This window comes from Blennius ocellaris, assembly GCF_963422515.1.
Source record: "Blennius ocellaris genome assembly, chromosome: 20".
Classification (NCBI taxonomy): Eukaryota; Metazoa; Chordata; class Actinopteri; order Blenniiformes; family Blenniidae; genus Blennius; species Blennius ocellaris.
The window spans coordinates 3,937,773-3,963,783 of record NC_137669.1 but is presented as its reverse complement, the minus strand read 5'-3'; the positions used below and the strand labels follow the sequence as shown (position 1 = coordinate 3,963,783).

Here is a 26,011-nt window from a genome sequence, read left to right as displayed (position 1 = left end):
ACCGTCACTTTGTGAGCGGATGAATTGGTGACTGAAGGGAAGTCAGATCTGCACTGTGAGGACTTGCAACCTAATAGACGGCAGATTTTTCCGACACCCTGACAGACGTTAGTTTGCTCACAATGGACACTCTTGGGTGGCGTGAGAACTTCCCTCTGTTTTTTGCGTATAACTACACACCATCTGATACAGAAGCACCATCAGGAAGGAAAGGAATCATGTTACTCCTACATTTCACAAAATGCAACTAAAAAAATCAAATGATCACATTTCAGTGTCTTGGAATAATGTGATTGCAACTTTTTCACAAAGATAGTCTGTATTCCTCTGCTGCGGTGCATCTTTGACAAGCTTGCCTAAATTCACAGTGTTGTAGGTAAACGCATCCCTCTAACTACTACTAGGAGCGTAGATTCAGATGAAAAGGACAGAAAGATTGATTCAGATGAGTACAGCCACTGTGTGATCATGTACTCGGCAGCTTTGAGCGCTAATCCTAAATACAAAACTGTCAGTTGATCTGCGGTAATAAAACAACAGAGGATGTATTTGCAGAGCTGATCTGAGTCTTTGCCCGTCTCCCTCAGTTAACACCAGACGCCGTCTTTGTCTCTGTGTGCAGAAAATGAGTGTTGTCCTGCAGAACATCAAGTGCCTTGTTTCATTTGCAATATTGATCTTGGGTTGTTTTTTTTTTCCACCTCCTTCTCCCAATCGAAATGTTTGATGCGCAGCACGATGAAAAGATTACAAGCTGTAACCGATTCTCCTCGGTTGTAAGTTGGACCGGGCTTTCTCTGCAATCACAGGACACCATGTTGGAAAGTAGCTGGGCATGTGTCAATACCGTGTTTTTTAAAAGAAAGAGTACAAGTATGAGTAATGATTAGCTACTTGGCAATATCAAGTACTTATTAAAAGCCATCAAGCCTGATTCATCCTCCATAACACAAACGACCCACGGGTAACATCACGTAGTACCTGCCAAGTTGTATCAGGGACCTTTTACAAGTACGAGTACTCAGTGAAGTATCGGACCCTATACTGGTATCGGCATTGGTGCATCCCTGAAAACAACATACACATGATGGCATCACAAATTCTTCCTTACGTGCTCCTGTAACGCTCACTGACATCGAAATGAGGTTTCCAAAGACACAGCAGCTGCTCTTAAGAGACACTTACATGCTTTCAAAGGCTCGTCCGCTGTGTTAATTGACACACATTGACTAATTGAAATTTAAAAATGGCTGGGTCATTACGAGTTATGATGATTCAGTGTATTTTGATAATACTGCCTGAGATAAGTCCCAGATAATGATGTACATTAAGCCGCACAGTTTTCATTTTCACCCTCAAACCAACCCACCACCACCGCCGCCCTTTCACAGCCTAATGACAGTTTTATGGGAAACTTCATTATGCGAAAAGAGATGTCGAACCGATAAACATCAGCGTGTAATTGTGGAATGAAGCATCTGCAGTTCCTTTCATGTTAGGGTCAACCAACAAAGTATTAATAACAGAAAAAACCTTATTGTCAGGGCCGGGGTGTGACCAGACAGATGATTTATTGGTAATTAATAGATGATTTATCACTTGAGCGATGCCCTTGTTTCATTCTCCTTCCTTTGTTCATTCCAGAAGTACGGGACTTAGAGTCTGTTGTTACACAGCAGTCTGCAAGATAGGCTTTAATGAAGAAAAAGCATTACAGGCTCTGCTGTTACCGCCGACTGCTAAACAAAGGCAGTGATTCATCTGAGCTGTAATCTGAGAGGAGGCCAGCAAATCTTCTGGTGTTGGACCAACATTATTGGGATCAGGCAAGACTCTTATCGAGTATTAGATTCCATCCAGCCATGGGGCCCACCTCTGGTATAATGGGGCCTCTGTTCTCATTACAAGTCTATTAAATCTTTAGTTCATTCTTTTGGTCAATTCCTTTTTTCGGTTGAGCGATATGTTGGAATGTTTAACATGTAAGCGTATAACTTGACAACGAGCCAGAGCGTTATCGAGAGACGGTCCAGGTCGAAAGCCAAGCTGGTTTAATTCCCATATGAGGCGCTTGTCATTTATTCATGCAGGAACAACAGATCAGGCTGATTTCTGCTGACTCGACAGAAATCCGCAGTCACCTATCTGGCATTCAGGTTTTATATGACCACAACTTCCCAAAAAGTTTTACACTGTTAATCACATTCACCCATTCGCATACCAACGGAGGTGCTAAATCCATCTATTGAGAGCAATTTGGGATTCAGTGTCTTGCTCAAGGACACTTTGAAATGTGGACAGGAGGAGACAGGGACCCGAACCATTCTACCAAGTGAACCATGAATCTGGTTAAAGGGGCAGAAGCACTCACTCGTTCCGTTGTGTATCTTTTGACAATTCAACAACCACAAAATCAAAATAAATCCAGGGATCATGAATGTTATCACAGTCACAAGTGTTAATTACCTTTTGGAAAGTACAATTGATCTTTTAATGTAATGATATCAAGCACAGTTGCAGTGGTCCAAATAGTTTGTTAGTTTTTTGAAGGCACCAGAAATTCTTTTGTTTATCCTAAAACCTTTGTTTTAGGATAAACATTATTTTACTATAGTTTAAGTATTTTTTATTGACATTAAATGATAAATGCTCACTTCTGTCACTTGAATATTTTCAAGTGAAAAGGCAAACCCTTTTGTTGCATTTTTGGTGACAGTTTTACACGACAACGGTGCTCAAACACTGAAAACATAACTTCATGAGAATGGCTCCTGAGTTGGAACTTTTCGTAACACTCTTGGACTCATGTCTCAGTATAAATGGCAAAAAAACACAAGTATTCTGAAATGCTGCTACTGCAAATGGTTTTTCCTGCATATGTGTGAGTCGGTGGGCAATAACAAGATTTGCCTTCCAGAGTGTCATGACTCCCAGTCCATGTCCTCCTGGGACTTGATAGATTTAGAGTTGACAGTTACCAATAACAACGATCTGGCCGTCGTCTGTCCATACGAATGTCCGTGTACTCGCCATTGTCACTGTTTATAATGTGTTGTCTATACCTTGTGTGTCCATTACAAAAACAACCAACAGTGCCAACTTGTGGCCCAACATGCTATCTACATTGCTTTGACTGTTTCTGCCATTTGCCATCTGTTCTGCCAAAACTCTGACTTTGCGGGGGAAAAAAAAAAAAAATTCTCAACACATCTCGGATAATTGCCCAAAACCAGCCTGCAAAGCCCAACCTGACACATTTGCGAGACAATACATTAACTTTACTTTGAAATTCTGCTGTTGTTTTGCCAGTTTAGATGTATCCATTGACAATCACACCTTAATAAATCACACGGAGGTGATTTAATAAGCTAAAAAGATGTCTACTTGACAGGATGTCGGAGAGAATCTGGTCTATGTTTGAAGTGGAGCTTAGAACCTAATTATTGGATTCTTGACGAGACGTCGAATTAGCAACCTAATAAGAAAACTAATCACCCGAAGCATCAGAACGATCAGATGAAGCCCTGCGTCTTCCAAGGGGCCACCCTGCATTAGCCGGGCTGTTTATCAAGATGTGTTCCGAGACTTAAAACAACAAAGCCAGCACAGTTGTGTTGTGCCCCAGGTGCCAGAGAAGTGAACAGCACCTACCTGGAGTCACCTTATTGCAGAACCTGATATACTGCTCCCACGCTTTATCTGCTTAATTACCTCTCGCGCCCTCGGTTCCTCGGTACAGCCAGCGCTCTAAAGCAAAGCAAGACGAACATGGTAGCCATAAATTGTCTTTAAAAGGGGCCCTGTGGTGTTTTCTTGTTTACATTCAGTGTTACTCATTTACTCTGTATCCTCAAGGTGCAACCAATGCATTTCCTTGCTTATAAAAGATATAATAAGCAGATTTTTCTTTTATTCTCCCCAGATGCACCTGATCGTATGAGCAGGTCTCATCCGGTTTGTTCCGGATTGTTTCAACCTTTCATTGAAAACCACCTAATGATCAATAGAAGCACATTGTCTACTGTACATCTCAAGAACATACGATCCACAACAATGCAGGTGTCACTGAAAAGTCACATATGTGCAGAAACACCTTTGACGGTTAATAACAGGTTATCAGCTTATACAATCCATTTTTTAACTAACTCGATTATTAAGAGGCAACTTTTTTGGTTTCTGAAGTATTTTCAATTTATATATGCGTGAGCGTACAATTAAACACACAATCTTTTCTAATTTCTTCTCATATAATTTCTGTTTTATAGGACATATTTGTGGCATCAGCAAACATTAAAATGAGAGGAATAGTTATTCTGTGGGTGTTCATCTTATTTGTAACTATATTGATTTTTGATAGATATCATTGCTCCCATTTATTGTTCCAGTACATTGTCCTCATGGTAAAAACCCCAAAACCTTCTACAGAAAACAAATGGCTCTTCTTTAGTGGAAGCTTCTCCCCGCTGTTTTAGTAGAAGCTTGGGAACCGTTTTCTAATCTATTGTGTGTGAAAACAGAATATTTTATGATGAGAAATGCCCTGAATAATGTATGACGGAATATTATTAACCTATATGGAATGTTTGATTATCAAGCTTATTCCATATTCAGGATTTTAGAGCTACAACTTTGAATGTTCTATAAATTTGCTTTAGACTTCTTTCCACTATATACAGCCTGTCAGTGGATTTTATTTCCAGTGGTAAATACACTTAACAAATCTGTCCAAAGTTGAAATGGTGAAGTCATAGAAACGGTTCTTTCCATGGCTGAGAATGTTGTTTTGGGGGACTTTATTTGTGGCCCATCTGGAAACATGTCTGCTCCATTAAAAGATATTTCTTCATAGAAACTTTTCAGCTGGTTTTGAGATTTATCATGTTATGACCTTCATATGGATTTTCCCATTCTGTTTGCTTTAAATTTTGTATGTCTTTTTATGTCTCTTGTAGTTGCTGGATCTGCCTTCCATTAGTGGAAAATAAAAATGTCAATGTGTTGTAAACTATAAAATAAATGATAGTCCAAACTCATCTTAGTTCAGTTGACTGCTCGTTTACTTTCATCTTATTTAGGGATATACCAATACCAGCATCGGGTTCGATACTGCACAATCCCCAACACAACCTGGCGAGTATTACATGAACTCATTCATCAGAAACACCAGAACACCAGTGTTATCAGTGGTTCAGAGATTGTTTTCATATTAATGAGCATAATAGAAGTAAGGCAGAAAACACCAGCACCTTAATCACCAGAGACATTTCTGTTCACCTGATGTCCAGCGTGGCATCTACACACTGCCATATGCGTACTGTGGATGCAGTAGTATACTACATTATTATACTGGATCCCTCACTGTTGGAGATGCATGAAACATAGATACAGAGGTTGTGCGGACGTGGTTTGCAACAATGCATTGCCTTCGCACATTGTTTGGAGTATAAATTTGACTTTTTGACATTTTATTACTCAGTAATGTACAATCCCTAAAGTTTAGTACTCGTATTCAAACGCACCCATTAAAAAAGTGGTATTGCTAGTTTTCCCAATCCCACCTCCGAGGTCTTTCTACTATCATTAACTTCTGTCGTTTCCTCCTCTTGCAATTTGATTCGAAGCCACAGTTTGATCTGAAAATCACATACAGTACTGCAAAGGAAAAAAAAAAGTTCCGATCAGACACCCGACAAAACCCTTCATCTGTGACTTCTCGTCTCTTTTTCACAATTTCCCGGGTTCGAGCAACATGGCGTAATCCTCCAGCAGTTCAAAAACCCTTTGATGATCGTGGAGTCTTTAAATGAGCAGATACCTGCGTGGATCCGTGCTGCAACTACCATTAATGATAAGCAAACAACAGGGCCTGCTGTAGCGGAGTGCTGTCACATTGTTGCCGAAGCCTGTAGCAGTCCTGGCATCTTTAATGCATTTTAAAGGCTCCCTGCACTTTGAACAACCCCGCCACCCAAGGGGATCTTCGGGGAACTTTAATGTTCTTACACAACCGTTTTAAATTGGTGACTCACCCCGAGGGCGTCGAGAGCATCCCTAAAGATCCCCTTGAATTTTTTTTTGCGGCGAGATTGTGCCATTGTTTCCGCGATGTTTTCCCGCCGTTACCCGCTAAATTTCGGCGGATTAGCATGACGTACGCCTCCGCGACGGGGGGGGGGGTTCGGCTTCCACAAGGGGATCGGTGTTAGCGGAGCGTCGGACTGAGTCGGGTGTATTTATGATGCTTCACGGGCCAGATCCCGAAATGAAAGAGGCACCACTCGAGGGGCTCTCTGTCTTAATCCGTGGACATTATCTCTACACTGTAAGCGGGTCTTGGCTCGTTACCTCGCAGCAGAGAGCCAGGCTGGAAGGGTTGCAGAGAGAGCGAGAGGCAGAAAGGGAAGAAGAGAGGAGGAGGAGGGAGGGAGGGAGGGAGGGCCTCGCCCGGCCGTCGAGAATGTAATCTCCAGATTAGAGGGCGAGACGAATTCCTGCTGCCAGCCTGACCTTGTCAAGGCAATGGAGGAGCCAGAGTGAAATTGAGATTTCAGGACGGGGAGCAAGTCAAGGCGCCTTTTTTTTTTTTCTTCTTCTTCTTCTTCTTCTTCTTTGGAGCGTTAGCGTTTCTCTTTCAGAGGTCACAGCATTGACACGATGATTCAAGCTAAATGTGCATGGTCACACTGGCAGCACACATGAAATATATGCGGTGCGAACCGTTACTGACACCAACCATAGCGCCTGAAACCCCCTCAGCAGTCCGTCGGTCTGCGGTCGAGTTTTTGTGGGATGGCCATTGTCTCGTCTTTTGCTCTCATGAAACTGGGAAATGAGAATTGTCAATCCAGTTCTGCTTTGTTGAGGCAGAACTATGATGTACCGACAGTGTCCGAGGAGGACGCTGCTGCTGCATCGTAGATATAATTCACCAAACCGCCGGTCAATAAAACCAAAATCCAGTTGTTGTCATGTCGAATGAACTAAGCCTCCGGTCGCGGCCGTGTACTTTACGGTTTTGGAGTAGCGGTGACCCAGAGGTTATAGAAGCAGCGGAGCCGATCGGAAGTTTGTCGGTCTGAATCCCACTGGAGGCAGGTCAACACTGTGGGTCCCTGAGCATGGCCCTCGTCCCCCACCAGCTTCCCGGAGACGCCCAATATGGCTGCTCACCACATCCTAAAAATAGGATGGGTGAGTGTGGACAAAAGGTGATTAACAATGTATGATTAGATAATGAGTGCTCCAGTCTTAAAGTCAAGTGTTTGAAAAGTTTACATCTCATAATTGAAAATTGAGGTCAGAAAATTACATGTTCATGTCAAATTCCAACTCAGGTTTAATAAATCAGGGGTGTCGGACGCATTTCAGTGCAGGGCCCACAAACAGCATGATTTCATCTTAAGTGTTGCTGGACCAGTAATATTGTGCCATCATAACCTTTTAAGTTTAAGCCTTAAAGTTTGTCTGTGTTGTGGCGCTGAGTATACGTGATGAAAATATCAATATCTTCACTAAAACCAGACCAATTACTTCAGAAAATTGCTATAATCTCAACATGAAGCCAATTTTGAAGATACCTCCTGGTGCTAAATCTAGTGAAATGTCTAAAAACTGTTTCATTATGTACGTCTTAACAAACTCACCCTGACAGCGTGGCTTTAATTCTAGTTTGATAGCAACGAGGAAGCTTGGCTTTCCTGCCATGGCAGCATCACTGATATATCAGCTCAGGTCTCAGTATGATGTTGTTTCCGCTACTCTTTGGAAATTTGCTGAAAAATCGTATGTTTTTGTTGAAATGTTCACAAATTGCTTTGTGGGTTGGCTGGACTGGAGCCTCTCCCGGGCCGGTTTTGGCCCACGGGCCTTATGTTTGATGCTCCCGTGTTAAAGAAACTGACATTTAGGGTTTGTATTTTTTTCGTTTTATCGTTTTATTTTAGTTCGTGACTTCCATCCTAAACATTCTTCCTCTCTCTGCATCCTTCAACCTTGTGAGTGACCTCGGCATCCTCTGATCGGGTTCATATTTGCATGTTTTTCCAGAGACGAACAGGATAATAAGAATAATAACACGACATCCTGGTTTGAGCATTTCATTCATCTGACCCGTAATTGCCAGACAGCAACTATAATGAGTCCGCCCGCTGCAGACGGCAGGACTCCGCGTCTTCGGCGTGAAGGAAGCTGCAGATAAAGCACCGTGGCACTATTTAGATGAGCCCCGTTTTTATTGTTTCAGACAGTTGCTGGAGCAGAAGAGAAACTCACCGTCTTCCAATTTTCAATTCAATTATTTACGGAAGGAAGCGACGTGGCGAGAGCCTCCTTGCAGGTGCAGCCTCTCTGTGCACCGGTGAAACCACGAGTGGTGCGGAGGATAATGGCGTTCATAAAATATAAATGGAGGCCAGAAAATTGTCCGTTTTTGCTGGTGCTGCTTGATAACAACATTGTGCATCACAAAACAATAAAAGATACCAGCCCTGCTTAATTGAAATGTTGTATATTGGGAGTATTAATAGAAAAATATGCTCCGGCTCCTGACAGCCTGATTTTACTGCGACTTAAAAGGTTCCTGAAAGAAGAGCCTGATGCTCCGAGTCCACGGCGGTTAGATAAATACCACGGTGAGATAAATGCCTAAAGGTTGAGCCCGCGACATGAAAAGACAAACTGTGGCGTGAATCGCTTCTTTTTCTGTACAATTAATTCCAAAGCAGCGGTCAGTTCCGCTAAATTGAACCCACATATTTGAGCTATACGACTCAGAAAACAGTCTCGGTCTTTTCATTCGTTTTTGGCTCCAGCCGCTGTCCTCTGCAGATTCCATAAAAAGGCGTCATTAAGTCGACAATTCAAATCCTGCGTCGCATTAATTCTCAGTTTGAGTCACAAGCTGGTGTCTGAATATCCTTTAACGTCCAAAACCAGCGTAGATTCTTGGATAATTAGTATTTGAATCAGCAGGGAGAATGTAGTTCTCATTATATTTGTTGGTGGTGAAATTTAGTTTCATGCATATTGTTTACCAAAGTGCCACTGCTGAGGGCATCCTCACTGTCTTATTAGAGAGCCGCTGACCTCATGTCCTTCCTCGCAACAGACTCTTATCGTGAAGTTATCATTGGTAATCTGTGATGGAGAAAATAGCCAGTTAATTCCAGAAGTTATCAGTAAAAATCACTTCTTAGAACATTGCAAAGGTGTTATCATGAGTCCTGTTTTATGTTATTGAGTTGTTGTGCCTTGTTTTTTGGGTTGTATGTTAGCATAGAAGAGTCGCTGCAGTGCAAAGTTCACAAAACAAATGCAAAAGTTAGAACACAAATTCAAAAGTGTATTTTTCATCAGCAAAAGTTACCACAAAACGCCTTTCTTATATAAGTGCATATGCTACAATACAAAATCCAGTGATACAAAGCAAAGGATACCACGGAAACACACAAAAGAATGAAAATCTTATGATACAAATGCAACGCTAAAGTAAAAGCGAAAACATGTGAGGCAAATGGGAAACACGCCTGCATAAGCAACAGCAAAAAAGCAAAAACTACAACGCAAAAGTTAAATAGCAAAAGTTACTACAATAAAGCAAAACCTACCAGACACGATTTACAACGCACACACTACAACACAAAAGCATGTGATATAGATGCAAAAGGTAAGACACAAAGCAACATCTACCGTACAAAAGTGTGTGAGACAGCTGCCACACACATGCAAAGGCGACAACAACAAAAAATCCTGTGACACAAATACAAAACCTACTGCAGAAATAAAGAGCCACAACATAAATACAAAAGCTAAAGCACAAGCTGCAATGAGAAACCCCTTGTGATTCCAGGAAAAGCTACTGCACACATGCAAGAGCTGCGACAAAAAGCCTGTGATAGAATTGTTATCATCCATATATAAAAGCAAGAACTACAACACAAAGGCTTTTAGTTCAGTAGGTGTACTTTTTTATTTTTTTATTTTTTTATTTATTTATTTATTTATTTATTTATTTATTTATTTATTTATTTATTTATTTATTTATTTATTTATTTATTTATTTATTTATTTATTTATTTATTTATTTATTTATCATCTTGTTGACTCAGTGTGTGCTCTGGATTGCCCTCCACTCCGTGCTGGTGCACTTTTGATTGTTGGACCACGTTTTGACTCTGCTGTAATCGATGTAGCTGGAAAAAATCGAGAGAGAAAAAAACTCAAGTTGCTCTATATTTCAGATGAAACAAAAACAGCGGGGTAAAAATTCCCCTGTTGCATCCTCAATTTTTGCTTCAGGCACAAACAAAATGCATGAAATTATGAAAAAATAAATAAAAAAACCTTGTAAATAATGTTAGAATAAATAGACGGAGATTCAGCGGCTCTCAGGACAGTACCAAAAGATGGATGCACACGAAGCAGAAACAAACCAATACTTATAAAATCATCTTTTTACTTTACAGATTGGAATCGTGTCGCCCAGTAACCATGTGGGAGTCGCCTTTGCCTGCATGTGTGTTTATCGCGTATCTCAGCCCTCAACATGAAATCGGTAGACTTAATGACCCGATTGCTTCGGTCCCCGGATCGACTCTCCGCAGCACGCAGCCGAAGTCATGCATAATCCCACAAAATCTACCCAGCTTATGAATTTTAAATGGCAGGGCCTAAATCACAGAGCTGCTTTTAAGTGATTCCATTTCTAATGGGAAAGCAGACAGCTGAGATGCTGTCCCGTTGTGAGGCGTCCTCCTCACCCAGGCAGAGAGTGGCTAAATATATTTCTCATGTCTGCAGTGGCTGTAAAGTTGACTGATTTCATGTAAAGTAGTAGCAACCTCCCGGAATCTGAAGAGCCAAGGGTAGAAAACTATGTGCCGTGTTAATTTATTTTTGCAATTTGTTTTAACAGGTTTCATTTCTGTACTTTTTTTTTTTTCCAGAAGCGTCACTCAAACACTCACGGAAATGTACAAAACCTAACTCTCTAGCTTTGGTGGAATAAACTTAGATTACACAACCAATTAGTTTTCTTTCTTTAATTTCTTTTTGAGTTATGATATTGTCCACCATTAAGATTTTCACTTTGTACTTGCATAATCTATTTTGTTATTTTGGAAGCTAAAAATCAATAGCTTCTACTACAAAGGATGATATTTTCCAAAACTCAACCAAATATCAATAGTTACAATCTGATCCAGAAGAGAAAGACCCAAACACTCAGGTTCACTTTTATGGGGGCAATTTAGGATGACTAATTAAGCTCATATTCATTTTTGGAGAACTCCACACAGAAAAGCGTCGCACCCACGACACCATGGTCCATCCTGGACCGACTCATTTATCTGCTCTATGTGTCGTCCGCACTGTCAGGGACGTACGCTGAATCCAGTGCCTGTCATGGGACGTATACCTATTTTATCACTGTTTCCAAAAGCAATGAAAGAAAAGAACTCGGCGACTCTTCTGAAAGAGGAGAAATCTAGATGTTTCAGTTCCAACGACCCTCGTCTGGGGAGAAGCTTGTACATACATATTCCGCAGTATATAGGTCAACTGCTTCCTCCGCAGCCAAACACGGCTCGTCTTGGGGAAGTCTGTAGAGTTGCATATTTCATTCATTCATTCCATCCCGAGACGCATCTGCCTTGAAATCGTTATCAGTGCAGTGAATTCCTCATGAGGCCTCGTGACTCTGGTGTGTCATTGGACTGATTTCCATACAGAGCAGGACTGCAACCATACCGTGCGTCATTCGACATCAGGAATTTAATTAAATTCTTTTTAATTTATATAACTCAGATTACAACAAAGTATCGGCACCAGGTGAAAGAAACTCGAGGAAACATTGTACAGAAACACACTTAGATGTGGGCCATTTACTTTGAACTGTCTTTCATAGACTTTAGTAAAAACAACATTTTGCAGTCCGATGGCAGCAGGAACCAACAATCAAAAGCCTGATATCTCTGCATGCAGGTATAAAGAGAGATGAGAGTACAGGAGACGAATGGTGCTTTTCCACTGGTACCTACTCAGCCTTACTCGACTTGACTCTACTGGCCTTGCCTCTACTCGAAGTTACCTCGGTTGTTTTCCATTACAGTATAGTACCACCACCGTGTGGGCGGAGTCATTACAGCTTTTCCCCGTCGTGTAGTAAACGTAATCACCCTGATATGATGTGGAACAAACATGCATTGGATGTCACCTCAAATATTAAATGAAATAGTATATAATTGACTATATTTATTGATATGATAAAATATGGATTGTTACAATTGTGCTTCACTGTCCGGTGTTTCGGTTTCACTGGTGCCACTGTTAACTGGTGACTTCTGCCACCGGCCGTTAGTAGCAGGTGTTGTTACAATAAGACAAACAAACTCTACATGTAAGACAACATTGCTTTAAACTTTAATGGAAATGCAGTCAAATGGCGTTCACCAGGACAGTTACAGATTCTGGTGGGGTTTTTAAACTTCTGCTGTGAAAAGGGGACGCTGGAGGAAGAAGGTCACCAGTTAACAGGGAAATCAGTTAATCCGAAACACCGGTGGGATCCGTAGCTCGGGGGCATCCTGATGGCCGTCGCGGGTCGCTCCGTCTCGTTCCTGAATCCTCTGGTTGCCACCAGACAAAGAAAGGTCTGCACATTGTCGCTGCTCCACGGGGTTTATTTCTGAACGTCGCTTTCTGGTTGAAAGTGTTTTTGTTGTGATCGGGTTTAAAAAATGGTGGGTGAACGAGCCTTCGACCTGTTCGACACCGGTGACCCTGACAGGAGTGCAAGACTCCAGCCGACAAAGCAAAGGAATAGTGACATATAAATGTACATGTGTTGTGAGTGAAGGAATAAGAACGGCTGAGTTGATAGAAAAAAGTACGACTTTTCTAAACCTTAAGCAACTTGCTTTTCAAACACAGTCTATGATGACCCGACCAGGCCAGCTTGAACTAAAAGCTTCATCATTGAAGTTGGATCATAGAGGTGGAGATTGTGTTAGCCTCCCCGACTTCATTCTAAAAGTTCATTCTATTAGACAAGAGCCTGGTCGCTGAAAGTTCTGCCTCCTCCACGACTTTTTGAAAGTCCAACAAGCAGCACTGTGATTTATAAAAAGGAAAGTGATATGCTGAGATGGTACGGTACTAACAGCTCTTTATGCCATGTTGGAGCCAGGCTGCTAAGAGCTTTGTAATTTCGAGAGAACAATTTTCAATTTGAGGATTTGTGATGAAATAACAGGGATATCATGCTCCTGTCATCGATGCATGGTTAATCTTTCCCTTTGTTGGAGTGATCGGCAAAGTTGAGGTGCTTTCTCAGGTCGCATTTTTCATTCTGCTAAAGTGGTGATTTAATTTGCACTATCTCACTCGTCCTGGGGGGGTAAGTTCTCTTTAAGCTCACAGCTTTACACTTCTCATCGCACCTGCTGATTGACTTGGGATTATTTGGGCTGGAAATGCTCGACTTTCTTACTTTAGTTGAAAGGAAAAAAAACAAGAACTGTGCCGTAAGCTTGAGAAGAAGGAAGGAAAGGAAAAAAAAAAAAAAAAACACAACAATCTCAGTCACAATCTCCCGACACATCAGAGCCTGAATGTTTTGAGGACAACGCCGGGTGGAAGAAGGAAACTTCGTTCTTGGCATGTTGCTAGGCGATGCATTAATATTAATGCTGTCTCTCTCTTCCTTCAGAACGTGTGCGCTCTCTGGCCCCCTTGGGATAAACTGAAGCTTAAAGATATCTCCATCTCCCTGATACTTCTTTTTATCCTCGTTAAAACTCATATCAAAGGTTTTAATTACATTCGGCTAATGTAATGCTTGCAGAGCTCTTCCGCCGATAGTCGCACGTCTGTAATTGAAAAAAAAAAAAAAAGTAGATGAGAAAAAAGGGGGCTTGTGGCGTTGCGTGTTCTCATGGTGTTTGAACATATTTATCGTCTTTTGAGATTGGAAAGGCTTCTTTTTTCTAATCTAATCAGACCCCGAGAAAAAGCGAACACATCTTTATTGATATGTTTTAATCCACCCATGCTCTACCTTCATCCTTTGTATTTAAAATAAATATGATTTTCCACAGGGGAAATAAATCTGCGGTGACCCTCTGATTTAGCCCCCCCCCCCCCCCCCCCCCCGCTCAGCTTTTGGCCTGCAGTCTTTATCGCGGACCTCCCTGCACCCCTCTGCTGCCCTCTCCGCAAAAAGCCATTTTCCCCGGCACTGAAACACAGATGTTATCCATCTGATTAAACGTTCAAGGTTACATCTCCAAATACATCAAAGTCCACCTCTCTCTAAAGAAGGAGCGTGACAGCCAGTATTTTTGGTAGCCTGGAGGTTCCAGCTCCAGTGTCCTCCACATCATTACCCCCCTCCCCACCCCAACCCCCACCCCCACCCCCACCCCCCATAACACATGAAAGGAACTGTAGCACACGTCGCGACGTCCGCTCCAAGAAAATTGGTGTCTCCACTGAAATTGCAAAGTGTCGAGTTGGCCTCAGCCAATGGGTGATGCCGGCGAAAACGAGCATTTTGTCACAAAGAACTGCCTTGATGAGGTTACATTTCCTAGAAAGGAGCCTTGCCGCTCACCAGGAAGCCTAAAAGTGGTGAAAAGTGTCACACAGTGTGTCTCAGTTTCAAAATCTGTCTTTCTGAACATAAATAAATGTGCTGCCTTCCAGTTCAATCTGAGATAATCCCAACGGCGTCATCCGGGGTTATTTTGTCAGTCTGAGCTCCTCCAGAGTCACTGTGCTGCCACTGAATTAAGCTCGACTTGCTGTCTCTGGTAAATTGACCTTTTTTGTGGAACAGTAGAGGGATGGAAGCAAACAAACTGGCAAACATTCTGCTTTCAGCTTAATGAACACTAATATTTCTCAACATGTTGCAAACATTGACCATCCTTTTTACAATTTGTCACAACTTTTAAGAGATTATTGGAAGATTTTACTCAAAGAAAGACCAAAGTTTATAAATTCTTAATTTCAATAATGCATTGAATCTGTCCAATACACTGAACAATTGGCAATGAAACACCAAACTGTTGTCACAAAGTCAGAAGTATAATTTTGTCCAAAATATCTTGATATGAGCCACATTTCATTCACCAAAAGGCAAAGGGTCAGATTGAAACATCCACATTAAGGGGGCCTCATCTAATACTTTTGAGGTTTTCGAGTGAAATTATGAAACCTTTGTTGTGTCTTGGGTGTCTGTTTACACAACAACCGTGCTTAGACCAATTGGAAATACAAGTTTTGGAAACTCTGTCGGCTCTGTCTTCGTGAAGGAAGAGCTGCTACTGCGTACGCACACCTCGGGCTAAATAGTTCTTCTGCTCATGAGCGAGGAGATGTACAGTAACTATTGCGGCCTGTCATGACTCCCAGTCCATGTTTTTGTGTGTGGGTGACATGTGAATAAATATCTGTTTACTCTCCGTTGTTAATGTTTCTTTTGTATTGTTCTCTGCTGCATGTGTGTGTGGGTTCATTACAAAAACAAACAACAGCACCCACTAGTGGCCTGTGTTTTCAGAGTTTCTGACAAATACACATCAATGTACATCCTTATTCAAACATTTGCCGTGTAAATACCAAACTTCTCTGAACTAAAGACACAAAATGTGTCTCCACTTGAAACGTTGACAATTCAACAATAATTTAGAGTTAATTATTAATGTTTTCACTGAACAGATGTGTTCCTTCATTAGAAATGCAAGAGTTCTATTTAAAGCATTTCCTTGCTTCCTGTTCTTTGATTGGTATTTTGGCTTTGTATTTAGCAGCTGGGATGGGTGGGAGGGGCCGAGATGAGATGTTTTCCCATTCCGTTGTGTCGTCCATTTATCGAGAAAAGCTCTTTGTGTGAATTGATGTGTAATATAACTTCAACAGACGGCACATAATCAGGATCATGCATGCTAATCTCATATTTGACAATAGAATGTAATTCCCCAAATCTGTGTTTCATTTTAATTGTATGCTGATTAGATGTGAATTAGTAGTACGAGTACTTTGTCCGCTCATTGCATCTTCTTTTCTCCCCCAGAGATCGAAAAAATACAGAAAGACGAGGGGAAGGAGGAGGAGAAGTTCATCGACGTCGTCATCAACAAGAACATGAAACTGGGCCAGAAAGTTTTGATACCAGTCAAGCAGTTTCCTAAAGTAAGTACTGGAGTAACGGCACCACCACCAGGGACTCCTCTCAAGAATGTGACGAGCGCAGATGGAGAATTTTAGATGGTGTTATTTATAGGTAATGAAGTCGAACTACTGTAGCTCCAGTTTTTTCAATTTCAATTCCTTCCAACAGCCACTTGACACTTTTTGTTGACGCTTTATGGGATTAGATGTAAAGTATGTGTGAGACGGCGTTCAGATAAAGTCTGCTGACAGAACTGGGATAGAAGCATGTTGAGGTTGTTGCTCCTCATCTGAAGCTTCCTCTCCAACGCGTGTCTATCCACCCTGCTGACCTTGGCCAACGCCGGCTTTGATGTCTCGGTGTATTAATTTGTCAATGAATATTTATGAACGTGTGATTTTAAAGGAATTATCTCGCCGAGGATTTCATCCTCTGGAGTGCGCAGTGGATTTCTTCTGATGCATGTCAGGCTCTTTCTCTTCTCGCGGCCCCTTTTTTTTCCAGCACCCTTCACTTTGCGGCGCGATTGTCGCCCGTAAGTCACCCGCACACGGGGAACCAGACAGACGGACTTTACCGTGACCTCCAACGGGAAGCCGCTTGTGATGGATAACGCTGAGAGCACTTCAGCTCCCGGTGCACGGCGGGGATTTCCCTCTGGGAGCGGGACAGGGAGGCCGGTGTAAAAGTGAGAGAGCCATAGGAGACAGGAAAGGCCATCACTCACGTTTTCACCTCAGTCCTCTTGGGGTGGGGGGGTTTTTTTTTTTGGAGGGGGGGGGGGGGGGGAACCTACAGCAAAATGTAGACAACCGAAAAAAACACCACACAGGAATCGGAACAGAACCGCCAAAGCTCCAAACTCCAGACTTCTTACTTCTCTCATTGATGTCAGACACAATAAAATAATCCTAATGTCAGTTTAATAAACTAGCTGTGAAAATCAATGCTAATGTCAGGTTTTTTATTAGTGCACACCTAGAATGTGACATTCCACCAAATGAAGTGTGATGAACGCCCTAATCAACTTTGCTTAATGTAACATAAGTGTCACTTAAAACCTTGTGAGGGTGGGGAATTTGAGTCGGTGATGAGGCAAGGACTCTACTGTGAAACAGAAACATTTATTTTACAATCCCTGATCAGATCTCAGCTTCACTGCAGCCGATCTTTTCAATTCCGCCTTGTTTTGTGGCAAAAGATAAAAACAACTTGCAGCCAATTTACAGGAAATGGCAAAGAAGCAAAGCAGAATTGAAGCAGGAAATGATGCAACAATCAGCACAACACTATTGGTTTGGAGATTCCCATTGGTGGATCCATATTAATGATGCCCCCCTGTTCTTTGGCAAACATTTCATGTTTTTGACTGATTGCAATTCCAAAAATGCATCAATCAATCGATTGAAGTAGAGCGTGACCATTATGACCTTTACTTTCCCAAGCAATGCAAACGCAATCAAAAATGTCAGAAGCGTTGGCAACGACGACATTCCTTGATTTGCTCTGTCTAATTTATATTAAGATCACGTTTACACAACAGTGTTTCAGTGAAAATGCATCATCATCTAAATGCTAGAAAACAATGTAGTTTTCATGTCGGGCCATTAGTGGGCGCTGTTGGTTGTTTTTGTAATGAAACCACACACACATGAAAGTACATTTGTATGGAGAGACGATAAAGTTAGATTGTTGATCCGGGTGAGTCTCAACTATAAAAACACCCAGTCTCAGGAGAACATGGAGTCATGACACTCTGGAAGCCGCCATTGTTCTTATTGCCCACCTCCTCCCACACGTTCAGAAGAACTATTCAATACGGCCGTGGTGCACATGCGCAGCAGCACCATTTTCGCTGGAGTTTTCAAAAAGTTGCGTTCTCACTGGTCCAGTGGCAGGTTGCCGTGCAAGTGGAATGCACAAAAAAGTTTAACATGTTCACATGTTTTAAAGTGATGATCCTCAGGTTTGGTGATGTTAAAATGAGCTACGGTGTGATATTATGGCCACTGAGGATAAAAAGATTGCTGGTTTCAAATAGTCTGGTGCACATGTGAAAGGTAGTCTGCGGACAACCAGGTATCAACACACACCCCGTCTTGGAGATCGGATTAATTCCCCCAAATAATCCTGGCAAGCATCAAGCGACTATGTGCTCCATATGTATGCAGTGCTATCTAGAGGCCGATCTCTCTCACAGGTTCACAGCTAAACAGATTTACTTTGACAGCTTTGATAAGTAGAGCCACTAATACGCTGTTTAGAGCTTCAACAAGCCACCGAAGGAAGACAAATTCAATTTGTTCTATCTGACAGGTAGCAATGGCAAGAGTGATCGGTCGGACTCCAATGTGTTTTCTCCCGTGCCGCCAGCACCATCACCCTTTGTGCTTCTGGCATTGAAGTGGCGCCACCATTTTCCAAATAGCCATTTAGGAGCATGTGGCAGAGAGGCGAGATCCATCCTGAGCAACCGTGGCTTTTTATCAAAATGAAGCGGGCAAGGACACCGCGCGGCAAGTTGTTGCAGGGCCCCGAGTCCGAGCGATAAAACAGAGCCGCCTCTCAGCGGCGACTTGTAATACCCAACGCCCGCAAACTCTCAGCCTCTCCTTTCCGAGGACGCCACAAGAGTGATGTGACCACGCCAGCGTGCGCGCGGCGTCTCGTGTAATGGAGACACTGAGACAGCGGCTCACTTTTATCTGGATGAAAACCTCTTGTATTTAATTGAAGACACGTCGACAGAAATAGCGCCGCGAGGTCTTAAATCACAATTTAACCAGTGTGACACAGTGTGACGGCGCACCGTCGCACTTACAACGGGAACTAAAATACACCCGGGCCCTTTGAACACCGGCGCACTATCAGCGCCCAGCCGAACGTTTCCTGTAAACAGTGGTTCCCTCCTCTTAGAGAGCGTCTTTTGGCAGAACGCACCACAGGCTATTAGTGAGGCGAAAGGAGCCCCACTGGTTTATTTCCAGTTCACACTGTAGCTTTTCCTCTGCTCACGGGAGCAGTGATTTATCCTTCGGTCTGTCCCCCGTCCCCGCAGCCCCCCTTCCTGCTGTCCTCAGCACAATCAGTGGGCTCTCGGTGAAAACACACCTTTCGACGGGCTGGTGGCAATGCATTCAGCGAATGATGAAAAGATCTCAGATGTGTCCCTCTTCTTCTGCAGCCAACACGCCCCCTTCAACTTAAGTGTGATTAATCATCTGTCCTTCCTCTTCCTCCGTCTTTGCTTTTCTCTTTTCTCCTATTTGTTTGTTTCACTTGACAGCGAACATGACGACTCAAAACCCCCACCACTGTTTCCATCCTTCGCACGATTGTGTTCGTTCTCCAGGCGGTGAGCTAGATCTGACAACCTGTGATTAAGCACATCAAGCTTTTTTATCGTGGTGATTACACACAGCAGCACAATCCTCTCGCCATTTAATGACATGTATGGAAGCATAGCCAGGTTTTTTTTTTTTTTTTGTAAGTCTCGTAATCCTGCATGATAACATAGGCATTAGCCAAAACCCCAACGCATAAATCACAGGAGGAGTCAGACGGATTTTGATTTGTGATAAACAGAAGGGATTACCGGCGTTTGTTGAGGGCGACTCGTACGTTTGCAGGATGGTCCAACCCCACGTGTTTAAAAACGTCCAGATCAAGACTTCTTTTCGACATTTACAGGCACCAGTGTGAACAAATCAACACAAATCTATTTGGTCTCCTCTTTAAATAGTCCGCAGCTAAGAATAGCTCTTTGCAAATACCTTTTCATCACATCATGTCTTCTCTTTATTGCTTAAACGTGTAGAGCGTTTGGACAAGTTGCTGACATGACTGGAGGGAAAAGTGAGTTGCTGTCAACGCTACAAGGCAGTGAGATGAATTTAGACACAGCCAACTACCAACGTCAACATTTTTTTGTATTACTTTAAAATTTTGGAAGTGTTGCGAGTACCGTATTTTCCGCACTATAAGGCACACTGGATTATAAGGCACACCTACATTGATTGACATAATTTACAACTTTGTTCATATATAAGGCACACCACATTATAAGGCACATGGAATAGTCAGCAACCTTCATAGCTCAAAGCCATTAGGTTACATTTTCCACTGATTCTAACACCCCAAGAGGTGCACACACTTTATTTTGATAGTCCTACCTGCAGCCTATGCCAGCAGGACACTACACACTAAACCTTCTTCACTGCTGGTTGACAACTTACAACTACCGGTAATAAACTAAACTACATGAACTAAGCAACAAAAACACAACACAATTATTACCGACACCACAAACCAAATATAACCCCCAATAATTGCATTTAAAACACCACAAACAGAAACTCCCATAATTCATTGCAGCTATCGGCTGCACTGAGGAGCTCAGGATGCAAGGCATGATGGGAATTCATGTTTTGTGTTGTTGGAGGTTATTGTGGGTTTTTGTTGGGCTTGGTGTTGTGTTGATTGTGTTTATGCTGTGTTTTTGTTCCCCAGTTTAGGGAGTAATTATTTCATCTAGTTTATTTTGGTTTGTTAGAATGTTGGTGTGCAACCATGAGTGATGAAGGTGTTGTGTGGAGTGTCGTCCGCTCTGAAGATCCGGTTGCAAAGTTAGAGTTGTCAAAATAAAAGCTTCTGGTTGTTCAGCTGTCAAATAGCAGTCTTGAGTAAAGCAATTCTTCCATATATAAGGCGCACCGGGCTATAAGGCGCACTGGCAGCTTTTGAGAAAATTTGAGGTATTTAGGTGCGTCTTATAGGGCGGAAAATACGGTAGTTCTTATTGCATCCAATTTGCTCACGTTATCTGTTTGTTTGTAGTTTTAAAGCCATTCAGTAGGTATAATATGTACAATTGCTACTAATATTGCTTAAGTCCTGTTTACACAATGTTTTCAAGTGAAAGTGTAAACAATTTCTTGTGTTTTGGGTGTCTGTTCACATGACAACGGTGCTCGGAACCCCTGAAAACACAACTTTTTGAAAACCTAAGGTGGAACTTTGTTAAAAACAACAACAACAGAAATACCCCGACTCCGTGGAAACGAGGAGAAAAACACAAATAATATAAATAGGTATATTTCCAACACATTAGGCGCAAATCACATCATGGCAATAGTTTGTCACATTGATTAGTTTAGATTGAAAATGTGTTTTGTGAACAAGTCGACGTGATTCAGCACATATGTGTGACACCTAATTCACAGGTTTCTGGTATAAGTAATCGCATTTGTATTTGTCATTCAGATCAAGGCAGTACACAATATTCATCACTTCTACCACAAGGCATTTGTGAAGCTGTAGAAATTAACCCTTTAAAAGCAAAGCCACAATGAATGCCAGGATGAATGTGTGTGATGGCTCACCTGTCCGAAGGGAAGGTTTTAAACCTTGTCGTCGGTGTTTTCATGCAAAAAGCATCTCCGTCATGCATAAACATACTGTTGTTTTCCGAAAGTGCAGGTATTTTAAAAATTCAACTGAAATTAGTACTGCGTGGATTAGTTTGGCTTTTAGTAGGTACGAGAATATTAACATGTTTCCATTATTTAAACGCTGAATGAAACAACAATTACTCCTCATAATGTAAAAAAGAACATGTATAGCCGATAAGTGTCCCATTATATAGGTGGATCCAAGTTTTAATTCAGGCATAATTAACATAACAAAATGTTGTGTTCTTAACTGTAAAATGACTGTTGTACCTGCAAACCAATGATGCTGTGGAGGTAGATGATGATGATTATTATTATGTGAGCAAAGCCGAGATGGAATTGGTTCTTGTGCTTTACTGTTCATTCCTCAGTGCTATGGCAATATTTTTTTTGTATTATTATTTTAAATTGTGCCACCAAAAGTTTGGTTTGGGCTTGATAACATGGGCCATTTAGCAAAAGAGCAACGCTACAATATGTTACCGCTTTATACCTTTTATTGGTGTGTGCTTTTTTCGGAAGATCAGCATTGGTAACCTGGGTTTGTGGTTCTACTAATTCTGCCACTGATCGCGGAACTTCTTGATCTTCATTCGGCATGTTTGCTATGGCTATTGCCAAAATGAGGTACTATATACCAATAAAGGGGTCAATAACATCTCTTTCTTAAATATTTGATGTCTCAGCATTCTGGGTATTTCAGCACAGATGTTTAACAACAATATATTTCTACTTGGAGATTGTGCTGTCTATTCCCACAAGGTACCAATGCAATATTCTTACAATTGCAATAGTGTGCTTTATCTGGCTGTTGGACCAGTTTTACATGAGAGACTTGTTTTTTATTTTGTGTTTCTCCTTTGACTCAATTTACTTCAACGCTACTGTTGGAGATGAGTTGTTGTATTTGAGACCCCATGTGCCGAAAAAGTGTTTCTTCGGGTGTCCTGGTCAAACGGTCGGTTAATCCACATGAACAAAGCAACACGCCAGCCAAGCCAACACTGTTGTGACATTTTTCTCATTTACCACAGACAACTCTGTATCTAAATGAAAAAGGGCATCCATCCTCTCGGCTCAGCAGAGAGCCAGCCACCACTTTAATTGTGTCCCCGATTTCAAAGAAACCCAACCCGGGCTGCAAACAGAGCAAATTTCTGCATTAATTCCCCGTGTGCCGTATATCTGGTTCTGCTCTTCTTGTGAGTTTGCCTTTTTTGTCGCCCCCCCCTCCTTTCTTGCTCTCTCTCTCGCCGCACATGTATGCACAGCCAATACAGCCTGCGCCTTTGTTCTCCATCAGAAAACAAGCTTTTCTGCTTGTTCGAGCGTTTTCACCCACCGGTGAGCGCGCCGCACAGGGAGTCAAGAGGACTGAAGATATCTGCAGGGGCGGCAAGTCCGACACACACAACCTGTCAGGGGGGGAGGGGGTGGGAGGGGGGCTGTTTTAACGCCGGCGAGATGTCGGCGTGTGATCGGGCTCTGCAAATCATTGTTCAAGAGATGGCTCAGTGATCAAGGCTCCATCCAGGTGGAAATGATGGATGCGTGGGGCATCGGTTAAACTCAGCACATTTCAAACATTTCCCCGACACCACCCGCTCGCGCCGCGCTGCCGTCCCCCCCGTTGTTGTGTTTGCTTAGATAATTTTAAATTGAATTTTCCTCACCCAATAAGTCGCGTCCCGTTCAATATATTTGGAATTAATTAGCGTGGAAATTACAGGACGGGCATTGGGATGTGCCAGGTGGAGAGGAGGAGGAGGAGGAGGAGGAGGAGGAGGAGGAGAAGAAGGTGAAGAAAAAAAAAAAGTGCAAAGTGAGCTAAGTTTGCTTCAAAGCGACGTGTCTTACATATTCATCAGCCCAAGGTCGTGAGCTGCTCGGTGGGCTACTTGTTCCCCCGGGGGTTTGGGCTTCCTGCGCAGTGAGGGCGACCGTATTTACTTTGAGGCGAGCGCTGAAATCCAGGACCCCTGTATGATCACTTCCAGTAACAGGTAATTATAAAAGCTGAAGCACATACATCGGAGCTGAAAGCTGCTTGAGTTGAGCCCGGCCCGGATGAAAACCCGACAGACAGTTACTGCATTAGAGCGAATCACTGCAGCTCGCCTTTCAAATCCCTCACCCAGGAATTGGCAGGAGCCTCCTAATAAGCACTCGCTTGCCGAACAAAAGGCAGGAGAAATGTAGGTGAGCTTTAGAACAAAACTGCCTGTTTTTTCCTCTCCCTCCTTTTTTTTTTTTTTTTAACCTGCTGCCCACTAATTGATGACCTAGATAGTGGAGGGAGACAGCTGTATAACTCAACGTTAACGGGAGAACGGAGCGAGGGAGAGGCCACTGCTTCCCCCCCCCCCCCCCCCCCCCCTTCCTTCTGTTTTTCTGACCGGCTCTTTTCGCCTGCAGCACGTGTGTCAAGGTTGTGCGACTTTGATGGGTTTCAGGATTCGTCGAGGTGCCAAAGCGTAGCAGTTTTGCTTTCACGGCCCAAAAAGCGGTGACCTTGTGAAGTGATCAAACCCAAGGAAGCCTTTGATGGACGACGAAGGTGCCAGAGGTTGGTCGGGCGTGGCATTGGTTGAAATCGGCACATTATACCGATGCTATGATAGCAGGAATTGTTATTCATGCGTCTTTGACACATTTGGAGAAACGTTTGGGACTTGTGGTGCAAAGTCACTCTGAGGAATTCTAACCTAAAGCACTATAAAGTTACAAATAACAGATACCCATGCAACCGCCACTGTTTTACAATTTACTTAGGATCCGTCCGCACCAGAACGCCATTTCACGTGAGTGGACCATTACAAGGCGGTGTTTTAGAAGCCTGAAAACTTTTTTTCCCCCCAGAGTAGGGAAATTCTAAAACGCCGGCTGGGCTTTGAGGTGTGGACGGCAAAGACGGAGAACATCTGCGGAAAACAACGCCCCGCCAACAGCAATGGCGGACTAAATGCTCCAGGTGGCGATGTAGAAGCTACTGACACTAGCAAGAGGAGCATAGACCTATAGAACTCAGAGTTTTAGCTCTTGTGGGCGGGGCCTCAGGAACCGTTGACACATCAAGTGAAAACATAAAGCTTTCGTAGCATTTTGGGTATTCTGAAACAAAAATGCAAAAATTATTTGTTTTCATTTGAAATGGAGATTTGATGTAGGCATTTGACAAAAGTTGCTGTTGTCTTTTTTGACGAGTTCTTTACGAACGCACTCAAAGTTGCACTATTGCAGTGTTGCTGTCACATGTGCGTCAAAAGACTGGTTCACTCAAGTTCAGCCAAAGTTACTTAAGGTAATTGCGACATAATCTGGATGGCAGGACTTCTTAAAAGTTGTTCAGAGTAAAAGTAAAAGACAGCAACTAAACTTAACTAATTAATTAACAAAGATTTACTTTGGTTTGCTAATAATTTAAAGCTTATTTATGTTCTGTGTCTGCAACTAATGTGTCAATTTATAATAATGTTTTTGTTAACACACTTATACTCTTATCCGTCACTTACGTTGGCATGGCATTACATTACACCTTCACTAGCGGGCGACTCTCAGTCAACAGTACCTGGAAACAATTTTTATTTCTATATTTCTTCTCCATGTCTAATAGAGGTTTTCCGCTAGTACCTACTCGGCCGGCTCAGCTTGTCATACCTTGCCTCTACTTGATTTATTTTCTTTCATTCTCGGTGACGATAAAATGCCACTGTGGCACAGTGGAGTCATCAGAGCTTTTCTCCGTCATGCACAAGTAATCACAACCGATAGAATCAGTTTTTTTCTGATGCGGAGCCACCGTGGTTTTTGGAAGATTGGCGTTATAACACGGCGTTGGATATCAGTTCAGATTATTAATATTACAAAATGTAAATTGTTACGATTGTGCTTCACTGTCCAGTTTTTTGGTTTCGGTGGTGATTTCTGCCACCAGCCATCAGCAGCAACTGATAATAAGACAAACAAACACTACCATAATTTAAACTTTAATAGAAATGCGGTTGAAAGGCTTTCAACAGGACAGCTATGGATTTGGGTTGAGTTTTTAAGCATATGCTGTGACGAGGGACACTCGAGGAAAGCTGGTCACCAGTTAACAGGGAAACCGGATAATCCATAACACCAATGTTATCCGTGAGTGGCCACCATCTCTGACACCTCCTGATACTTGTTAAAAATGATGGGGTGAATGAGACCCTCAGCCAACGTCACATCGTCTACCACACCGGGACCACGAAAGCACCTGGTACCAGGTACTACTACGTAGTGGAGAAGCCAAAGATGCGAGGCAAGCAGAGTAGGTTTGAGTGGAAAAGCACCATTAATGAGTTATTTGCATTCAGTGGCCAAACTGCCCTCCGTGTTTACTGGTAGCGCTGCTCCATTGGTC

General features: G+C 42.5%; 1 protein-coding gene across 1 annotated transcript in view; it reads left to right on the top strand.

The window, feature by feature from the left end:
• Positions 1-26,011, top strand: part of khdrbs3 (KH domain containing, RNA binding, signal transduction associated 3) — a gene marked incomplete at both ends in the record, with an annotated part of 142,409 nt that overhangs the window by 49,409 nt on the left and 66,989 nt on the right. Inside the window, one exon of the mRNA XM_080516208.1 lies at positions 16,073-16,191. Within this exon, the coding sequence (XP_080372334.1) occupies positions 16,073-16,191 (119 nt within the window). The remainder of the gene's footprint in view (positions 1-16,072; positions 16,192-26,011) is intronic.